The 20,493-nt window shown below is 40.4% G+C and overlaps 1 protein-coding gene across 8 annotated transcripts in view; it reads left to right on the top strand.

Moving 5' to 3' along the window:
• Nucleotides 1-20,493, top strand: part of SORCS1 (sortilin related VPS10 domain containing receptor 1) — a 437,156-nt gene that overhangs the window by 337,207 nt on the left and 79,456 nt on the right. For all 8 annotated transcript variants that reach the window (XM_079976044.1, XM_079976045.1, XM_079976043.1 and 5 more), the window contains exons 20-23: nucleotides 4,352-4,485; nucleotides 7,782-7,905; nucleotides 9,826-9,938; nucleotides 11,630-11,761. In XM_079976044.1, coding sequence (XP_079832170.1) covers nucleotides 4,352-4,485; nucleotides 7,782-7,905; nucleotides 9,826-9,938; nucleotides 11,630-11,761 — 503 coding nt within the window. The remainder of the gene's footprint in view (nucleotides 1-4,351; nucleotides 4,486-7,781; nucleotides 7,906-9,825; nucleotides 9,939-11,629; nucleotides 11,762-20,493) is intronic.

Consider the following 20,493-nt stretch of genomic DNA (forward strand, 5'->3'; position numbering starts at 1 on the left):
GATATACCAATTCCATGAACATGAATGGTCCTTGTGGAGGCAAACCCTATATTTTTAGGATGGCTTGAAAAGTTTTAAATAACAATTGACCCCAAGATCATAAAAGGTTGTCCAACTCTGCAAGAAAAAGTAATGTGTATTTTTATTGCTATCAATATTGTTTAGATAGGAGTACAACACCACCTGCTGTTCCAAAGCTGCATTTTCAAAGCTGCATTTTTTTGTTTTCTAACACACTGATTTCAGAAGTTAATCATAATTACCCGCTTTGGTGATTTAAAACACGCACAAACACACACACACTAGAAGCTGTTCAGATCTCAAAGGAGAATCTATGTTCTACTCATGACTCTTCATAAGTCACTTTTTGTGAACTGTTCTAACGGGGCAGCAATAAAACTGCTAGCACATTTGCAAAGCTAAGCATGGTCTGGTAGGGTTTCAAGCTGGGTGGGGCCATGTGTTGAGATTCCTACATTGCTGAGGGTTAGACTAGATGACCCTCGTTGTCCCTTCCAACTCTATTTTTCTATGATTCTGTAATATTCAGAATGTGCCTGCTTCAATTAGAACTAAATGGCTGAGTTTGTTCAGCCTATTACATTGGATGAAACTAAAATACTGGATGTTAACCAGAGTACTCAAGGCCAAGTTTGGATAATTAATTAATAATAGCTTAATAAATATTTGATTCCATTGCACAAACACTGATTGCTCTGACTGCATGTAATGAAAGAGGTCTCCTGGTTAGGCCAATATTGGATCTAGCTGGCATAACACATATTACATCTGGTGAACAACTTTTCAAATTTCCAGTTCAGATATCCATTTTCCATTATGTGCACTTATTGCAGGAAACTTGGCCTCACATGTGGAGCGTCCCCACCCCTCTTCTTAAGTGAAAATGCATGTAACAAACAATCTACATGTACTACCACTTCCAAGAAACATTCCATGCATATAGAATGTAAATAATATAATCAAACATTAAGCAGGCTTGTATAATAGTTTAGAGCTGATTACACCAGTTAGGTGAGGAGACCTCAATACAATTACCGGTAAGTAACACTCAGAGTAGACATATTGAAATCAATGGACATGATGAACTAAAGTCCATTGATTTTGATGGGTGAGTATGACTTAGTTGGAAATACAACACTGAATATCCAACATTATTAACAGATGTGGAATCCCACTCCCCAAAAAATGGCCATTTTGCACATTAGAGCTTTAATAAAAAGGTTTCTAATGAAGATAGGAAGTGACACCAATATATTGTTTCTGCTTCGTTTTGTTCAGCTCCTAAAAGTTCAGAACACAGAACTGGTGCCCATCCCCCAACTCTACCACCATGAATTTTCATGTATAATGCTAGTAAGCAGAACCTAGATAGTTAAAAGAGAGTGGTAATGGGTAGAGATGGGGGAGAAATTCATTTCAGTTTGCATCTGAAGCCAAATCTATCAAATTTGTATTTTTTTAAAAAATGTGAACAAAAACACAAACATCCTTTAAAATTTGCAGTTGTCTAAATGTTGCAATGCAGTAATGCAGCCAAGCATTGCTTACAAAAATACATCTATTAGGAGTAAATATGTGTAAAATGAATACATTCATGAAAATAACATGCTAATATGCATTATATTAGAAGCAATTGCTTGCAAAAATGTGTGCTTTAATCAAAACTTCATGCAAAAGGTATCAGGAGAAATTCACTCTGAAAGGTTGAAGAATTTCCATGAAATTGCTTAAGAAATGTGGAGAACTGATTTAAGTCTGGAAAAATGAGTAACTAAGAGAGAACCTAAATTGACAGATCCTTGCATCCCTAGTCATGGGTAGCTTGTGGTCATTTCCTCCTCATTGTTTTGTGTGAACACCTACAAGTAGTTGCATTTCCAAAGATAGGATAAAGCAGCAGCTGTCCATAATTCCCACCGGTACCAACAGAGACATTTTCTCTTGAAGCTATGCAAAGGTGTAGTTTTGGTGGGATCCCAGCGCCATGTCTAAATAAGTCCTGACATGAACAAAAGTCAAGAGGTATAAAAAAAATTCCACACTGGGTTCCTCAGTAAGATGTAGATTGAATAATAATAATGGAAAGAAATCAAATTTCATTGGGAGTGTAGGAAGCTACCTAATACTCAGTCCCACCATCAGCCCATATAGCTCAGCATTGTCTCTACACTGACTGCTGGTGACTTTCCTGGGTTTCAGGCTGGGGTATTCCCAGTCCTACCTAGAGATGCCAGGGTTTGAACCTGGGATTTTCTGCATCCAAAATGTTCTATCTCATTTGGATTGGTTCTGCATGTTTGCTTGTTTTAATTTGATTTTTTTATTTGTATTTTTTTATTATTATAACCTGCCCTGTGACCTTATGGTGAAAGGTGTGTAAGGAATCTTAGAAGGAAATAAATGCTCCACCACTGAGCTACAGCCTTTCTCTTAATTGTGCTGTAGCGTGCTACACCTTCGTCCATATTGTGTATGGATATTTTGTAAGAGAAATAAAGGGATGTGATAATAAACCTCAGCCTTGAGAATGCTTGCAGGAAAACAACAGCTATGATACCATTCCACCACTCAAAATATAACCTATGTGGGGAGAAGAATCTTACCTTGTTATACTTGGTGGGAAAGCTTGTTTTCTCAGGGTATTGTTGCATTTATTTTCTTTCCTTTCCTCCTTCTCTTTATTTTCAAAATAAATTGTTCCAAATGAGAGACAGAGGGCAGTAGGACCAAGTATAAATCTATTCTTTTCCTGATATTTTGCAAATTCTCTTTGCATAAAAAAAAGGAGACTAGATTTGTGAAGAAGTTATGAAGTGCTTTGGAACGGATCCTTGCTAGAAATAGATATATTTTCTGTTGACCTACAACACTCTTCCTATCATCTGTAAGGGTCCCCCCCCCCCCCCCGTTAATGCAATATATTCCCAAGAAAAAGCAACACCCCTGTATTAACTCAGCCAATTACCACTTAATGTCTCCTGAGGATATGGCCATCTATATTTGTTTGGTTGGCTTCTGCGTAGCAAAGATTTTGCTCATTATCTTTACCATTTGAAAGTTGCTGTTCTGAAATCTTTATCCAGAATTGTCATAGTGCCACTTCTCCCAGATACAGCTGGTTTATAATTAGAATCAAATAATTTAATTTAATTATCCAGATCCAAACAATTCAATAAGCAATCGTGTCAGTACACATATATTGTGTTTCTGATCATTCAGAACACCAGATAAATGTACGGTGATAGTTTGCCTAAGCTGCATTTGGAGTTTGGAGGCTTGAGTCCATGTTGTACATTAGATTGTTTGCAGGTATATGTTTTAAAACAAGCAGACTATTACTTGCTGAAGCACTTAGGTTTGAGTGAAAAGGTGGTGTATTTGTCACAGTGCAACAAAAGTAACAGCTCTCATATTCAGTTGGGTAGCACCCATGCATGGTCTGATGCTGAGGGGTTTTAAAGCCTTGCTTACCAGGATGCTATAACAGGTTGTGGTGAAATTGGGGGTCCCTTGTAAAATAGTACTTGTTTTGCCAATATTCTTTCGACTGTCATAGTGAGAGCAATCTGTGTGTAGAAAGGAAAGTTTTTATTTGCTGCTGACACCAACAATGTCCTTTTCATCCTAATAACCACTTTTCATCCTATAAATTGCCCATGCAATGTGTTATTGAGAAAAGAACACTCACAAAATCTGGAGAACTGCACTCCTTTGAGTGTGGACTTGTGTTTGAGATTGATACTCAATCAGAAAGCATAACACTGCAAGCTGCCTTAGCATTCCCAACCTAATCATAGACTGTGCTACAGCATCCACCAAACCTGATATGCACCCGTAATCTGGTAAACGTGGTGGAAAAAAATAGCATGGCCTGACAAGGTCAAACTCTATCAGCATTCTTCAACTCACCTTAAGGATAGCTATACTGAGCAGGGTTGTTCTACATATAGCAACGTTCCTGCATGAAAGTTACTTCTGGGTTAGAGTGTGAATGCTATCTCTACTGTGTTGTGTATAATTATCTTCTATGTATACTAAAAGAACATGCACTAGGAAGCTGTGACTGACCATGGCTTCCCAGAGTCACTGAATAAAGAATATGGAGGCTGTGGAAGCCTTATAACTGAGTCTTACATTTATTTCCTCATAAATAAGTCCCACTGGGGCTTCCTCCCAAATAAGTTCACACAGGATTGCAACCAGTGTTGAAATAAGAATTTGTGGGAAGCAGCCCTTATTGAAACCAAGGGTGGGGTCAAAGACAAGCGTAGAGTGTTAATGTATAAAACTAGACTCATGTACACTTTTCTCCATTCTCTCTTGTTTCCAGGTCCTTTGGAACATGTCCATTTATCATTACCCTTTGTGACAACAAAGAACAAAGAAGTTAATGCCACGGCAGTCCTGTGGCCCAGTCAAGTTGGAACACTGACTTATATTTGGTGGTTTGGAAATAACACTGAGGTTTGTATTTCATGGAGATAAATTAATTGTTAAATTGTGACATAATAACATTATCACGGGGCTTGTGATTTCTCTCAGGGAACAGCTTACAGGGCCCTGCAAATCACAGAGAGCAACTCTCAGCACTTTTATGTTGCAAATCAGCTTTTTTTTAACTTGCTTAACTGTCTCTGTTTAGGCCTAATTTGCATCTTATGCAAATCACTAATCCCCCATTGGACACGGCTGAAGAGATCAAACTGAGAAAACTGCAGAGTGACAGATTATCAAAGATTCCAAGATTTGGGCCTTTTTTCCTTTCCTTATGTAAAATGCAAGCTTTTTTTTAATATAAAAAAACCCTCATGTTACAAACCCAGACTTCAGAGATAAAGTTCTGAGTTCAGCTGATGATGTCTCTGCACTGCTCCAGGGTTTGAAACCATATTTTACAGTGTGTTGTGCTCTGTAGCACTAGTAAAAAGGAATGTTTGCCGAGAGTCCCAACTCCTACTCTTTTCATAATGCTAAACCTATACGAAGTTCTCATTTGTGCTGTTAAGCTGCAAGAATGCCTCATTACCACATTCCAAGAGAAGTGAAATGACATGTAGTACATTTCCCTGCCTACGGACAGTAGTTAGCATAAAACAGTATGCCAAAATAACCCACTACCCACCCTCATTTGTTCACTGGGGGGAGAAAAATCTTTAATCGGTGCCTGATAAATTGTGTTGCTAGACTCATCTAAGGCTACTTTGAATTTCAATAGGAAGTTAGGAGAGCTCACACTAGCAGGAGGTAGTTGACAGGGTGGTAGGGCAGCGACATTCAACTAACCTCCCAAAAGTTTAGTCCCGGCTGTTTAGGGTGGTGGCAACTGCTAGCATGACTGAATAATTTTTCATATATCCAGGGGGTCAGTTCAGGTGTAACACAGATATGCAGTGTGTTTCCCTTATCTCAGTTTCCTTTATATACGACACCTCTTGCCACATAAATGGCTGTAAATTTTAAATCTGCTGCCTTTGCCTGCTCTTATTTGTCAGACTATTTAACCTACCCTGGGTTCACCCAATGAAGGGCGAGCTACAAAATATACTTAATAAATACTAATAAATAAGTCGTGGTGACAAGAGGGAGACTTGCACTGCATAAAATTCCCTGCGGCGGCCTTTGTGAAATTAGGCCAGTCTATGAAAATGCCTGCTAGTTCCAGTTCCCTTGCTTGCTACTGCGTATCTGATGCTTTGTCTCTGGTGCAAGGCAAGATACCGGTATATAGGCTCAAATGAGGTGTCTGATACAAGCTGTTACCAGTAGGATTGGGAACTGTCACATCTCGGTGTGCTATGGAGTGGCCATTGTGCTGCTTTCTTTTGGATACTATTGCTGTGGCAACAGCCAGGTAGCGGTGCTTACACATGGGTTGGAAATGGTGCAGAAACCAGGAGTGGTAGGTTTCGAAGATGAAAGAGAAAGTAAGTAAGTATTAAGAGGACAGTAGCTACTACAGAATCCCCTGCATTGATGCAACTAAGTTACACGTTTTATTAGTGGCTGCCGCTAGCACAATAGTATCTCAAAAGCAAAGTAGTTTGTATTGTGTCAAGCTTTAATACTTGGTTGCCTATACAGTATCTCATGAGCCAAAGGACTTCGGTTGTATAAGTGGGGTAGTTGATGTAGCAAGGACATTGTTGCAGAGAACCATGGCAGTTCTCAGTTGGTAGGTGGCAAACATAACGCACCATTCTAATGAATTCACATACAGAATATGATTTAAGATGTAAGATGAATTGTTACTACTTTGAGCAAAGATGGGTAAGCTCAGGCTTGGGAGCCCAACGCGGCCCTTCTGGTCTTTCTGTATGGCCCTTGGGAACCCCACTACAGAATGCAGCCCTAAGGCTGCAAAAGGTTTCCTATTACGATTTAGAGTGACATATGAAAGGATAATCCATTTGTGTCTTTTTTGCTTTTGCTATTTGTTTGTTTTTTCTCCTTGAAGTAATAATGGTAATAATAATAATAATAATAATAATAATAATAATAATAATAATAATAATAATTTATTTATACCCCGCCCATCTGGTTGGGTTTCCCCAGCCACTCTGGGCAGCTTCCAACATAATATTAAAATACAATAGTCCGTCACACATTAAAAGCTTCCCTAAACAGGGCTGCCTTCAGATGTCTTCTAAAAGTCTGGTAGCTGTTTTTCTCTTTGACATCTGGTGGGAGGGCATTCCACAGGGTGGCGCCACCAGTGAGAAGGCCCTTTGCCTGGTTCCCTGTAACTTGGCTTCTCACAGTGAGGAAACCGCCAGAAGGCCCTCGGCACTGGACCTCAGTGTCCGGGCAGAACGATGGGGGTGGAGACGCTCCTTCAGGTCTTCTCCCACTTTTCTGTTCCAACTTTTACATTCCCTTATATTTTTCCCTTTGTTCATGCCACCTGCGAGGATACATTCCTCATGCTTGTATCCAGGACCTTATTGCATAAACCTTGAATTATTTGTCCCCGATTGAAAGCCAGAAATCTGCAGCACTTTTGCCACCAGCTGAACTGATTGTTCTTAAGCACTTTCGCAGAGGCTTCATTAACTCTTATTTTTATATCCATTCACATCCAGTGATAATCTTGACCTGTACTGCCCTTTGATAAGATGGAAATGCACATTATCTTTGTCTCTATGTTTCTGTGAGGATAGGTAATAAAAGGATCCTCATGTAAAATAACTTCATGCATGTGTTAGGGGCTGCAGTGTTAAGGGTTATTTTTCTCAAGATCAGCAACAATACCAAAATCTGTCCCCGTCATAACTACTGATATCTAAAATGGTTCAATGGAAGAGTTTTCTTCTCATATTTTGAAATATGAGAATTGGCTGGTTATTTTGGGAGGTGTTTGCCCACCTATATGCTGAGTGTCTTGAGTCACCTGAGTTAATCTACAGAGTCATATTTCCAGCTCATCTGTTTTCTTCTTGCTGTACCCTGTGGTCTGGATTGTGTAGAGGGTGTTCAAATGGATAAGACTGCCAATCGATGTTCCACTTATCCTTCCTCAAATTGGAGCTTCTAGGAATCTTGGTGTTTGGGTGGGTGGGTGGGTGTGGCTATTTATTTATTATGTTGTTCAATATCTCCATGGTTCCCTTCTTCAGGCCAGCAATACTGGGCATCCTTAATCCAAGTCTATTTTCAGTAGCAGGTTTAGGAGAAGGGTCTTTGGCCAGACTCTCTGTGCAACTGAAAATAAGGCAAGCCAGAGCATTAAGTACCTTCCCTGCTTTCTTCTTTTACCTTTGCAGCCACTGATCACCCTGGAAGGGAGCATTGCATTTACATTCTCCACCGAAGGGATGAACACTATCACAGTGCAGGTTTCTGCAGGAAATGCCATTCTGCAAGACACCAAGATGATTGCAGTGTATGGTGAGCCCTATCTTGTTCACTGTTATTGATTCATTTCTCAGACTACTGTAGCAGTTGTCTTGTCACACACACACACACACACACACATGTTACTCAGAGAAGAAAGAACTAAGGACACAGGCAAGATAACACCTTTCAAGGGGGAATGTATCTGTAAGATCAAGTTGTCAAGAAAGGCAGCTCCGAATGTTTGATGCTCTTACATTTTGTGGAGTTCTGCATAGCAGCAAGGACCTGAATTAAAGAACATCCATGATGTTCAGGACTGCATATAAAAATCATATTTTGTTTTTGCACTCACGCCCACATCAAAACACATCTCCCAAACCTCTCTTGTTCTATATCCGTAGTGACAGCACATGCTCAGTTCAAGTGCTGACGCCTAATGCCACCCTAACGTTCATTGCTCCTGTGGTCCTATGTCTACACTTACCATACTTAGAAAATGCAGTTGTCTCTCAACACACTGGACATAAATCTGGTTGAAAAGAGACACATACTATGCAGTGTTCAAAACTGAATGTGAACTGACACAGTAGAGTTGGACTCTCACTTTAGTGGAACAGCACTCAACACCTTTGCCAAATTGCAGAAGCCTAAAGAGTAGCATGGATAAGAGATGTTGTTGAGGTATTAGGGGTAGGGGTGGGGCCTAAACATTTCCATATATTTTCCCTCATGTGCAGACTAAAAAATACTTTCTGCCAAAATGCACTTACCATTTGCATTTTCCCCATTTGATGTTCCCAAGGTTGTTTTGGTGAAAAAAAATCCAAGTTGTAAAATGTAAATGTAATGCTCAGAGCTCCTGCAAAACTAACTTGCATAGAATACCCAATTCTTGTGTTTCAAATGCTGAGCTCAGTATAACACTTCTCCTAAATCCCCAGTCTCGGTTCCCCTGCTATTTAGCACTTTAAAATAATTGCCATGCAGCCTTTCTTATTTTGAGGGATGTTTTGGAGTGTTTCATTTGTATCCTTTCAAAAGACAAACACCCTAATTGCTATGTAAGATGTCGGCATTTTGGGGAGATACAGAAAGGGAGGAGGGAATCAAAGCAATTAATGCAAATGAGGGCTCTGCCTGTCAGCTGGTTTATGGACCATTAACACTTAATGAACTGATTGCCACTAAGGCTCCAGACTTACCTGCATTAACAGTTTACTCTGTGTCAAAGCAAAGTTAAAGTTGATTTAATTAGAAGCAGACCTGAAGTATCACTTCAGAACCAGCTCAGGAGACCCTGGATGTTGTTTGGGTTTACAGGATTTAAGTAACATCATGCACCGTTCTGATAATGGGGCAAAGCACAGCTATAACATAATAATGTAAAACTGTACAAAGACAAGACATCCAACAACTGATTCATTACACCTACCATGGCCCTGGCATTTCCCTCTCTCTTTTTAGGCTACATTGTGGTTTGCTGAACTTTTGCAACTTTTCCAAAAACCTTTCAAGTGCCATTTAAATTCCCTGTAAAATAGATGGCAACACAGATAGGAAGATGGTTACAGGGGTAGACAAATGCACAGATAGATAGATATACAGATGGGGGGCGGGAAAGCTTCACTATACCCTCAGTGTAAAATAATAATAATAATAATAATAATAATAATAATAATAATAATATTCTAGGTTTCCCCACCCCCATCCCTTTCCATCCTTCCTGCTACACCAGTGCATCATCATAAATAATGTTGTTCTGATTGAACAATTGGTAGATCTAATTCTAAACAGTTATTTGCTGGCACAGCCGAGTGATAGGATCAGAATGTTAATCAAGCTGTGTTGTCCAATATGCACATCAATCTAATTGATTAGAAAGCCAAGCACATTTTAAAAATTCAGTAGCCACGTCCCAGGAGTTTTCACTCATAATAGCCTTTTCGTTCTCTCCATCCCGTCTTCCCCTAGAGCAATTTCAATCGCTACGGTTATCGTTCTCTCCAAATCTGGACGACTACAATCCAGACATTCCTGAATGGAGACGAGACATCAGTCGAGTCATCAAGAATGCTCTGGTGGACGTAAGTTGTCACTTCTGTGTGATGCATTTCTTTCCCTCTGTCCAGCACTCACTTTGGAAGCTCTCACCTGCAGGAACCCCTCTATAATACCACTTGCAGAAACTCTCCAGTGAGTTCCTCATGGCTCCAAGAGGAAGCCACCTCTGACATGTTCTTGCATCTGTAACAATATGTTTCTCTTTTGCCACATACTGAAATATGTGAAAATTTATCTTATTTCATTTGTAGCTAGAGAGAGAAGCAGTTTAGATATCCAGCTTGCAGTCTTCATCTCATTTTACCTTCAGTTTGCACTGCTTCATTGCAGCATTTTATCCATGACCATGGTAGCATTCAGACAGTACACCAAGGCTTTCCAGGTCACTGAGGGCTGCCCTGTGCCTGAGCTTTGATAATGCACTTCATTAATCACCCCTGCTGCATTCACTTAGCAATATGGAATCAAAAACTGAAATGCACATTTCTTTGCCACCTTTTCTCTGTAGAGTAGGTGTTCCAGAACACAGGGCAAGGGAGTACTGGGACCCATATTCTTGGGGAAGAAATTATCTAGCCTGTGAAACTGGTGCAGTTCTACTGAAGTCAATGTGATTGACACAATGTTTGTGACAACAGAGCAAGCGTGTTTGTGAATACATATTTTGGGGGGAACCCTTCACAATAGCCCACTTTCTCTAGCTTCTCTTGGATAAGCAATCTGTTTTTCTCTGTATGAATTTCTCAGCAGGGAATGTTAAGGGGTTGTAAGGGAGTTTAACTGTGTTTTCCATTGACTAATAATAAAAAAGAAACAGTTTAATGAGCACAAGCACTTATGATCATGGCAGTGGCTAACCAGAAATGGGGGGGGGGAAATAATGTGATTGAATGACAGAAAGAAAAGCAACAGTAAGATATAACTGTGTCTGCACAGTGTTGTTTATAAAATATAGAAATGGAAACAAATGGAATCATAGGCCATCCCACTTGTTCCACAACAGCAATGACCAACCACTTCAAACCACCAGATTTTTGGGTGAAATTTGGAGGGAGGGAATTACAGAAGCTCAAGCATAGATGAACAGTGTTGTGTGTTGGGGCAAAAAAAATCTTAATTTCACATAAACGTTCATGGGTTCTGATTTGCTGGGAACTGACCAGGAATGAGACCTTGGGATGGTGGTAGATAGCTCAGTGGAGATGTGTGTGGTGGCTGTAAAAGAAGCAAATTCCATGCTAGGGACCATTTGGAAAGGAACTGAAAATAAAAAACATGCAAATATCATAATGCCATTATAAAAATCTATGGAATATTGTGTATTCCAGAAAAATATTTCTCTATTTTGTAAACAGCACGTGTCACTGGCACTCCAAAAAGGAGTCATCTCACTCCAAAAATGATATTGTGGGCTTGGAATAGGTTCAGAACAGGGCAACCAAAATGATCAAGGGGGTGGAACAACTCCCCCATGCAACCCAGTGCCTCAAAATCTGCCTTGGAAGATTGCAGGAAGCTTGGGGGGAGCCAAAGCAGTGAGGAGGGGAAAGCAAAATCTCATTACACAAGCCAAAGTCTGCTTGTGCAACCTTGGATTCCACTCACCCTCTATCTATCTATTGGTATTTTAGCTGATTGAATGATTTTAGTCCTCTTAATTTCAAGGCTGTAATGCTACCCCAGTATATCATCACCCTTTCTTTCTGCATACTAGGTAACAGGCATTTCCAGTAAGCATATCTTGGTGGCAATCCTGCCAGGTTTACCCACATCAGCAGAACTCTTTATTTTGCCTTATAAGGATGTCACAGGAGAAGACAAACGAACAGCAGAAGACCTACAACAGGTACTGTTTCCTTTCATTATGCACAAGTGGTGCGTGCAGGGAAGAGACTGCATTTTAACTTCTTCTCCCCGCCCCACCCCCACCCCCCAAATGTTGGCAAACAAACACTGCAAATTTCATGAAGAATACATTAACCATTTTCATTCATAGCAATACTTATTGCATGATAGACATCTGAAACTTGAAATGTTAATGCCCATGCTTGCTTGCGAGTCACACCAGAAGGTCTGTTTATGCTGCTTCCCGGAATCTGCACTGTAGAAGGACAGGCATGAGTGGGAAGTATACAATGCAGGAAAAGTGTGATTCCCAGAAGACAGAGAGAGATCACAGCCCATACTATGACATTCACATGGGTTTTCCTAAGGGTCATATCACCCATTTTCCACAAATGGGATGATTTTACTATGAAGGCAAAATTCTCACTTTTATGATGTGATTCTTATAGATGTCAGAAATGAACTCAATTAGTGATGGGTGTGCTTTTATGTATAAACATGCCAGTTGTAGAATTGGATATGTTGTTTCATAAACTCAAGATGCCATGTGTATTGACACCCCCCCCCCCATGCACCTCAGCCAAGCAGAATTTCCCCAAGTTTATACTTTATCTTTGCTTTGCTTTTATCTTGCTTGACAAACTACACATCTTTGTAATTTTCTCCTCATGCTGGTAATGAACATCAGGAAAGAAGATTGACTGCCTTGCAGATACCCTCCCCCAACATAAATTGGAAAGGAAGGCAGTACATAGAATCCCAGATTTACTACTGACCCAACTCGCCTCCAGCACTTGGCTGCTTATTGCATTCCACAAATTATTATATAGATATTTTCCCTCTCGCATTCCCAGACTCACTGTGGTCATAAAGTATTGTAACACTGGCAAATTGTCATCATAAGCCTTTATAGGGAGACAAGAGTAATACAGCTTTTAACAGGGACTCCAGCATCCTCTCTACTATTCTTCCTGAAGGGACAGGATTGTAATCTGCCACATTACTGGAATTATTCTTTATTTATTGCTATGCATTTCCTGTGGAACAATATAGCACTGCATGGATTTTATAATATAAGGTTGAAACTTCTTCCCCACCCCACGAGAAGTTGGTGTTGAGTTCTCATATCACCAGTTGCTCCGATTTCCAGTATCGTGGTTCATGCCCACAGTGGCTTTGCTACTGATTCAGGAGCCACGCACCCACACAGAGCTGAATCAGCTGACTTTCAGCCAATAGCAGTAGCTGTCAGTGTGTTGAGGGGGAGCTGCCTTCTTGTATGTCTGCGGCTTACCTGGATAGGGCTGGGGTGGGACAGGCTGGTGGCGAGGTTGGAGCTGTGAAAGTGCACCAGTGGTTCCTGACCTCACTGCCACCTTGAACCCAAGCCATGTCCAGGTAAGATGCAACAAAGTTTGTGTCAGCAGTGTGAGTCCACAGCTCCAGCCTACCAGACCAGTTGTCCCTAGTGGGAGCTTAGGGTGAAGAGCGGGTAATAAATAAACAAATAGTACTGTATCTGTTCCTCTGAAATAATTGTGAAATGGTGGGTGCTTTGATGATGTAGTTTCTATAGCTTATATAATATGACAGCAATAATGACTCCTTGAATTATTTGAGGTGACAGGGAACTCTGGGGAGGAGAACTAATGAAAATAGGTCAGTATTTCAGTTAAGAAAGACTCTGCTGTCAAAATAAGGGCTCGTGTGTGGGGAGGATTTATTTATTGGTTCATTTATTAGTTTGTTTTATCTTGTGATGCATCTGTACTTGTGTGAGAGCACTGGAAGTAGCACTGAACTTCTCTAACTCTCAGCTGAGCTTAGAGCTCACAGCTGATGTTTGCTGGAAGTGATGAGCCCTATTTATTCATATTCTCACCCTCCCCAATGTGATTTCCATCATGTGAGGGTGTAAACAGGGATGACCCCTTTAGCCCCCTACCTGTGTCTTCCCATTCCTGCAGCTCCCCACCCCACATGGTGGGGGTCAGCTATAGCAGGCAGTCCGTTCTACTCAAGTTGGCTCTGTGCATGATATCAGGATTCTTCACCATTGTGTGTGTGCATAGATCGAGTGAATTAGGCTATCATTCACCCTGTCTGCATAGATCATGGTGCATATATTTATTTGGAAGATTTATAAGCTGCTTAATCAAGGAACTCCCTAAAGGGAGAGCAACAAAACACAGCTAAAATCCACAAAATTATACACACACACACACACACACACACACACGAAACCATCAAAGCTAAAACACAGATAAAAATGGGTAAAACCTCTAGAACAAATCTAGGCAACTAAAGGATTTGCCTAGGTAGGCATGCCTAAATGAAAAGGTTATCTAAAACTAACTGAGTCGAAGTTGACAAATAGGTGGACAACTGGTCTGGAAACCTAAGCTGCCTTCAAGCATTACTTATGTGTGGAGGACAAGCATGTTGAAAGGGGCCTTCATCCTACTCCCAAATTCTTGCTGCTCCCTTTGCCATAGTCATGATGAGAAGAAGGTCTGTGATGGGGAGCTTTCTCTATGCATTGAGGCTCCCAGTTCAATTTAGAACCTTGCATGAGTGCTCCCCTTTCAGCATGGTTGCTCTACGTGCAAGTAATTTGTTCAAGAGGAATCAAGTCCTCTGAGGTATATTTGAAAGAACTGGGTGATTTTTGCCCTGGACCCGAGAAGATTAAGAGTCAACATGATAGGGGCCTTCCAGTATGTGAAGGGCTGCAATGCAAAAGATGGAGCAGCCTTGCTGTCTGTGCCATATGACTGTTGCTGTGCTCCTCAGCCTTAGATCCAATGGGTGGAAGTTTTAGGGAAACATATTTTAGCCAAACATTAGGAGAAACATTGCAATGATTAGAGCAGTTGATGATGGGAAAGGCTGCCTTGGGAGTTCACCTCTGCTGGAGGCATTTCAGCAAAAATTAGATGACCATGTTTCAGGGATGCTATGCTTGCATCCTTCACTGCAGATCTTATGTTGAGCTTGGGGTTGGACTAAACAAATTATACTGTCCCTTCCAACACTATGATTTTGTTTGAAATTTTAATTGCTCTGGTTTTTATTTCAGCATGAGCACTGGGCAGCCGTGGGGCAATATTCAACTAAATCGTGTGCAGGGGTTTACCCCCTCTCCTCTGCCCATACCCTGTGCCATCCCCATAAGGACTGGAGGGAAAGTTCAGAAAATATTTAAGTGTGCTTCAGGGGTTAAGGGGAGAGAACATTTCATTGCACAAAGAGGAATCTTTGTGCTGATAGAACTTTCTCCTTAGCACTATACTGAACAAATCCGTAGTTTCTTCATAGCTTTCTGCTCCTTCAGTTCATTTGTGTCTCCCCATGCCTTTCTTTCTTTACCAGTGTGGGAGGAGAGAGGATTCAATCATAGCAATCTGGATTTCACAGATAAATGCTTTACAAATCTTTTTGTGCAATGCTTATTAGTGTGCATGTATATTCATGTGCATTGATAAAACAGTGCCCCCCAAAAGGCAAATTTGATGTACATATAGAAGAGTTTGGATTTGATATCCTGCTTTTTCACTACCCAAAGGAGTCTCAAAGCAGCTAACATTCTCCTTTCCCTTCCTCCCCCACAACAAACAGTCTGTGAGGTAAGTGAGGCTGAGAGACTTCAGAGAAGTGTGACTAGCCAAGGTCACCCAGCAGCTGCATGTGGAGGAGCGAAGACTCGAACCCGGTTCACCAGATTACAAGTTTACCACTCTTAACCACTACACCACACTGGCTCTCTATACACTAGAGTCCCTCTATTTCTGTGTGGGGGTTGTTGTTTTTTAAAAAATAACCACCCCACAAGTCTGCATTTGTTCATAGTATAACTGAGGCCCAAATAGTCTTACCTACATGCAGACATACATTTGATCATTTTAGGATTGTTTTCTGCAGGGTTTTTTTTTTATCAATGCACATTCAAAACCAATTTACATAGAGAGGAGAAGATTTCAGTAAATGGAAAGAACTGAAAACTGCATTAAACCGCACATACTTCAATTACAGAATTAGTATTACAAAGTCCACTGGTTATAATTGCAATGCAGGAGGAATGTGATGCAAGACAAAAGGAGTTGGAAAAACAACAATGGAGTCAAAGGAGAAATTATTCCATCTATAATAGTTAGTAGGAAAGTGTGTATGTGTGTGAGGGAGATGGAGATAAAAGAATGAGTAAAATGAAGTTAACTTGCAAAAGAAGAATTGAGCAGCACATGAGACTCTTGTGGTGTCAAAGGTCATAGTTACACATCCTGACCACCATTAAATATATATTACTATGTTCTGTTCTCACACACAAGCCAAGCAACTTTCAGTGTGCCACTGGAGGGCAGTATTATACCTGCACACACATGCCCACAAGTGCCTATAAACATTTAAACTACTTTACCCAGTTCATGTTATCCGGTTTATTCATAAACTTATAATCCTGGGTCAGAATTTTAATGTGATGTTGACATTTTACTTCAGGAACTGTTGAAATTTCAAATGCAAACAAAATGTGAAGTACAGTTGTTGAAAGGTTGATGTACACTACATACAGAAACACACAATTGCTGCCTGACACTCAAGTTGCCTTACAAATGATTAGCAGTGTACTCCTTTGCATGCTTACTCAGAAGTAAGGCCTGCTGTGCTCAATGGGACTTACTTCCAAATAGGTGTGCATAGGATTAAAGCGTAAATATAGGTACAGAGCTTCATTCATAGCTAATATAATGTTAATTAGGTAATGTTACATGCAGTCATGAGTTATTTATGTCATTGCTGATAACTGTATCTGCAATCAGCATTGTAAAGTACAGAGCCTTTAAATCTTTGCTGCTTGTTTCCGTTTGTGATTCCTAGTTCAATAAAAGGAGCTTAAGATGGCTGCCTGTTTGTTCTGGGCTTCACTTCACATAAAGCTGTGTGCACTGCAACCAGGGCCATACAATAGACTAGCTCACTGTGCCTGAAGCAGTTTGGACCTGTTGCTGCATGAAAAAAAAAATGTATACTATAAATATCTGTACCGGTGTTGTGACATCAAGACTGAAATAGAAGATTTCTCTCGCTCTAGAATCTGGGACTGCAATATTTTAATATACTAGAATTAAAAACATCCCCCTCCCCCAAATGATATCACAGTATGGAACCAGATTTAATATGGACATAATCCACAGGGGGATGCTTGTGGAAGTCCCAGTGAGAGAAACTGCCACAGCTTTTGTTTCATCTTATTTCATTCAAGGTGGTTTCAGAAGGACAGCTTCTATGTAGACTGTGCACACACAGTTTTTGCATAACTTCTCCAGTCCATAAACTCTACTGAAATGTTTGGGTTATAACTACTATTTTTCACCAGATATAAGAAATGAGAACAAGAAAGATAAAGCAGTTTTCTTTTTTCTGCTGATGGCCAGTCATATGATCATTTTTCCCAATCAGATTATGAATCATCTGGCCCAGGCATAGGCAAAGTCTGGGCCTCTGGATGTTTGGGACTACAATTCCCATCATCCCCGACCACTGGTCCTGTTAGCTAGGGATGATGGGAATTGTAGTCCCAAACATCTAGAGGGCCAGAGTTTGCATATACCTGGTCTGGCCCCCAAAATTTCCCTCCTCCCATTAGAGGCAATGCATATAAATGCTTTGTTGCAACATACATCAGTTCCTGCCTTCACCTGTTCCTCCTCTCCTTTCCTTCTGCCAGGGTCAGCTTTAAATACTTGACTATTATTCTAGGTACCCTTCTTTATTCATTTGTGATCTCACTAGGGGAAAGTGCCCAACATTGCTTAGAAACCACTTACACACACAAATCAGTTCAGGTATGAAAGAAGTGGTTTAAACCGGTGCAGTTTTGAAACGTTCAGTCCGCCATCTTGAATCAGAATGGTACACAACTGTACAGAACTATAGAACTGTAGAGTTGGAATGGACCCCGAGGGTCATCTAACCCAAACCCCAGCAATGAGGGATCTCAACACAGAATTGAAAGTAGATTGGGCAGGAGAGAGTTGCTGATTGATATGTGTAAACCCAGTGCCATGTAAATGGAATTGCAGGAGCAGGTGTGTCATTCAGTGGTAGAGAATCTGCTTACTGTGCTGTGGGTGCCATAATTTGACCCTGGAATTCCCAAACAGGCTTGGAGAAACCCCTGTCTGAAACCCCCGAGAGCTTCTGCCAGTCAGCCTAGGGAATACTGAGCTAGAGGGGTCAATGATCTGACCCAAGATAAGGCTTCCTGTGTTCCCATGGCCCACATTTTAAATGCTTGAATCAAGTTGAATGGGAGGCTGAGAGATACTGAGATTTCTGGCGCACACAGTGTGAGAAAGGCAGACCTTATTCAGGCAGAACTACCCCAGAAGCCAAATTAAATTTGTTTTGTTCTCTTTGTAAATTAACTCCCCCTCTCTTTCTTTTTACAAATTATTTGTTGTTATTATTCATTATATGTCCTTTGATGAGAGAATGATAGACAAAGAATGGCTTCTATTACAAAGAAACATTTTTGCACATTGCGTCTAATTCTGCAAATGAAGCAGATAAAGTCAATGAAGCTATGTGAAGGACCAAAACTAATTCAGAGACCTAATTATTTTCACAGGGGAGAACTCTTGATGACTCTAAATTAGGTGTTTTGCAATGCTGAGAAGCTTCATCTTCAGCATAAAAGCAAGAGAACAATATAGGGCAGCCATTGGGCATAAATATAAGGCAGTTTGGACCTGTGTGTATCTAATTCTGAGAAAAAGCATAAAAGTATAACTAGATTCTAATGTTTTAAAATGCTGTTAATTAGATAAATGTCAGGTCTGTCGTTGCTCTTTTTATTGCATTCCCCCCCCCTTTTGTATCAATGTTTTACGCAGGTGTATTGTATTTCAACTTGTAACCTGCTTCCAAATTGTTTGCAATGAAGAACTAGAGAGAACTGCCTTTAAGGGAGGGGATGAAATGGCTGAAATAAACATAAAAATATGGCTTTGCAGGCAGATTTAAATTCCTTTTTTTCATCGGCAGAGAGTGAAATTTCCCCAGGATGTTCTTGCATATAAGCCCCATTGAAATGAATGGATAACTCATGCCCATTCACTTCAACGGGGCTTGTGTAGGAGAGCAGTCCTTGTACTGGGTTGTTTTTTAATCATTTTCTGATCTTTCCACATCAGCCTTGCTATTTTGTGGAACCTTAGGATCTGATAAGATAATAAAATAGTGCAACAGTGAAGTGAAATGATATATGTATTCATTTCCCCCCCTTAATATCTCATTTAATATCTCGTTTAATATTTAAAAGATCATATTGGATAGATAGATTTTGAAAAATAAAAAAATAAAATGACATCTTCAGTCCTGTTCTACACAGCACTGTTCTTCTGTTACAGGCTTTGTTCTCAGGCTCCTTCCTGAGGCAAAGTTGTCTACTGGATGCTTGTGGGTGGATGATTTCAGGAAATAAAAATGGTGGCTCATGCCCTTGGATTTCCCACCCTATTTTCTTCAGCATGAGATCTGCAGCTTCTAGAACTCTAGAAAACATACAAGAAACAGTTGGGTGGGAGAGATTCTTGTTGTTGTTTAGTTGTTTAGTCGTGTCCGACTCTTCGTGACCCCATGGACCAGAGCACTCCAGGCACTCCTGTCTTCGGGAGAGATTCTACCCCAAGCTAAATCCCAGTATCTCTTGTGGTAGGTAGTAAAATGCCCCCCACCCCAAAGCCATAGTCATGTTGTGTTAGAAGAAGGGCACACAAAGTCTGCTTCCTTGAATCAGTATTTCTTTGAAAAAGCCATGGGTTGTTTTTTCCTCTTTATCCCAGTAAGTTAGCATTGGCTGAGACAAAAAAAGAAACAGCACCCAAATGGTGTTAGTCAATATATTTCTTGTGATTTTTGTTTTGTTTTGTCCTAAGCTCTTCCCCACTCTTTCAACAATAAAACTCTTTCTGCACACTTAAACGTACATCACTGAATCACTTTTTGTTTAGGTTTTCCGCCACCCCAATCTTCTAAACCCTTGACTGGGACAAAAAAAAAAAAAAAAAACAAAAAAAAAACATGTACAATTGTTGTTGTCCCAGGTGCTTTTTGCTAGTTGGATTGGACTTTGCTGATTGGATTGGAGCTTTTTGCTGATTGGATGAACTTTGGGGACATTGTTGATCACTCTGCAGGTGGACTGTGTTGTAGATCTAATTTTGTGTAAATTCTGCTATGGAAATTGAACCAGCCATTTATTTTTACCTCCAGAGGCTTGGGTACCCTTCAGATATTTCATTCAATTTGTTCTTACTATTACAGCTCTGTAAATTAGAGGCCACAGATCATACTTCCTATGACCTCCACTTTCTTGGTTAGTACTTTAGAGCAGTTTATATTGTGGTGGCTGTCATCCAAGATATCATTTCATGTTTTGTTTTGGTGCGTCCAAGCTGGAGTTGCAGCCATGGAACCGTAAAAGGCCACCTGTCCTTCTGGAAAAGTTGGCACATTTTTACACTGAGTTGGTGCTATGGAACATTACTTGTCATGGCTGCAAATTCCCTCCTGGGCAGTTGCAATTGTAAAATACTTTTGGATTTCTCTCATGCCAAACCGTCACTGAAGAGCACTTGAGACTGCGTACAAGTGGGCAAGTTTCAAAACTGACAAAAGTATTCTAGTCTAGTAGACATAAGGTCACACGCAAAATTTTAGTCCTCAAGTTTC

Source organism: Podarcis cretensis (genome assembly GCF_951804945.1).
Source record: "Podarcis cretensis genome assembly, chromosome: 5".
In the NCBI taxonomy this organism is placed as follows: Eukaryota; Metazoa; Chordata; class Lepidosauria; order Squamata; family Lacertidae; genus Podarcis; species Podarcis cretensis.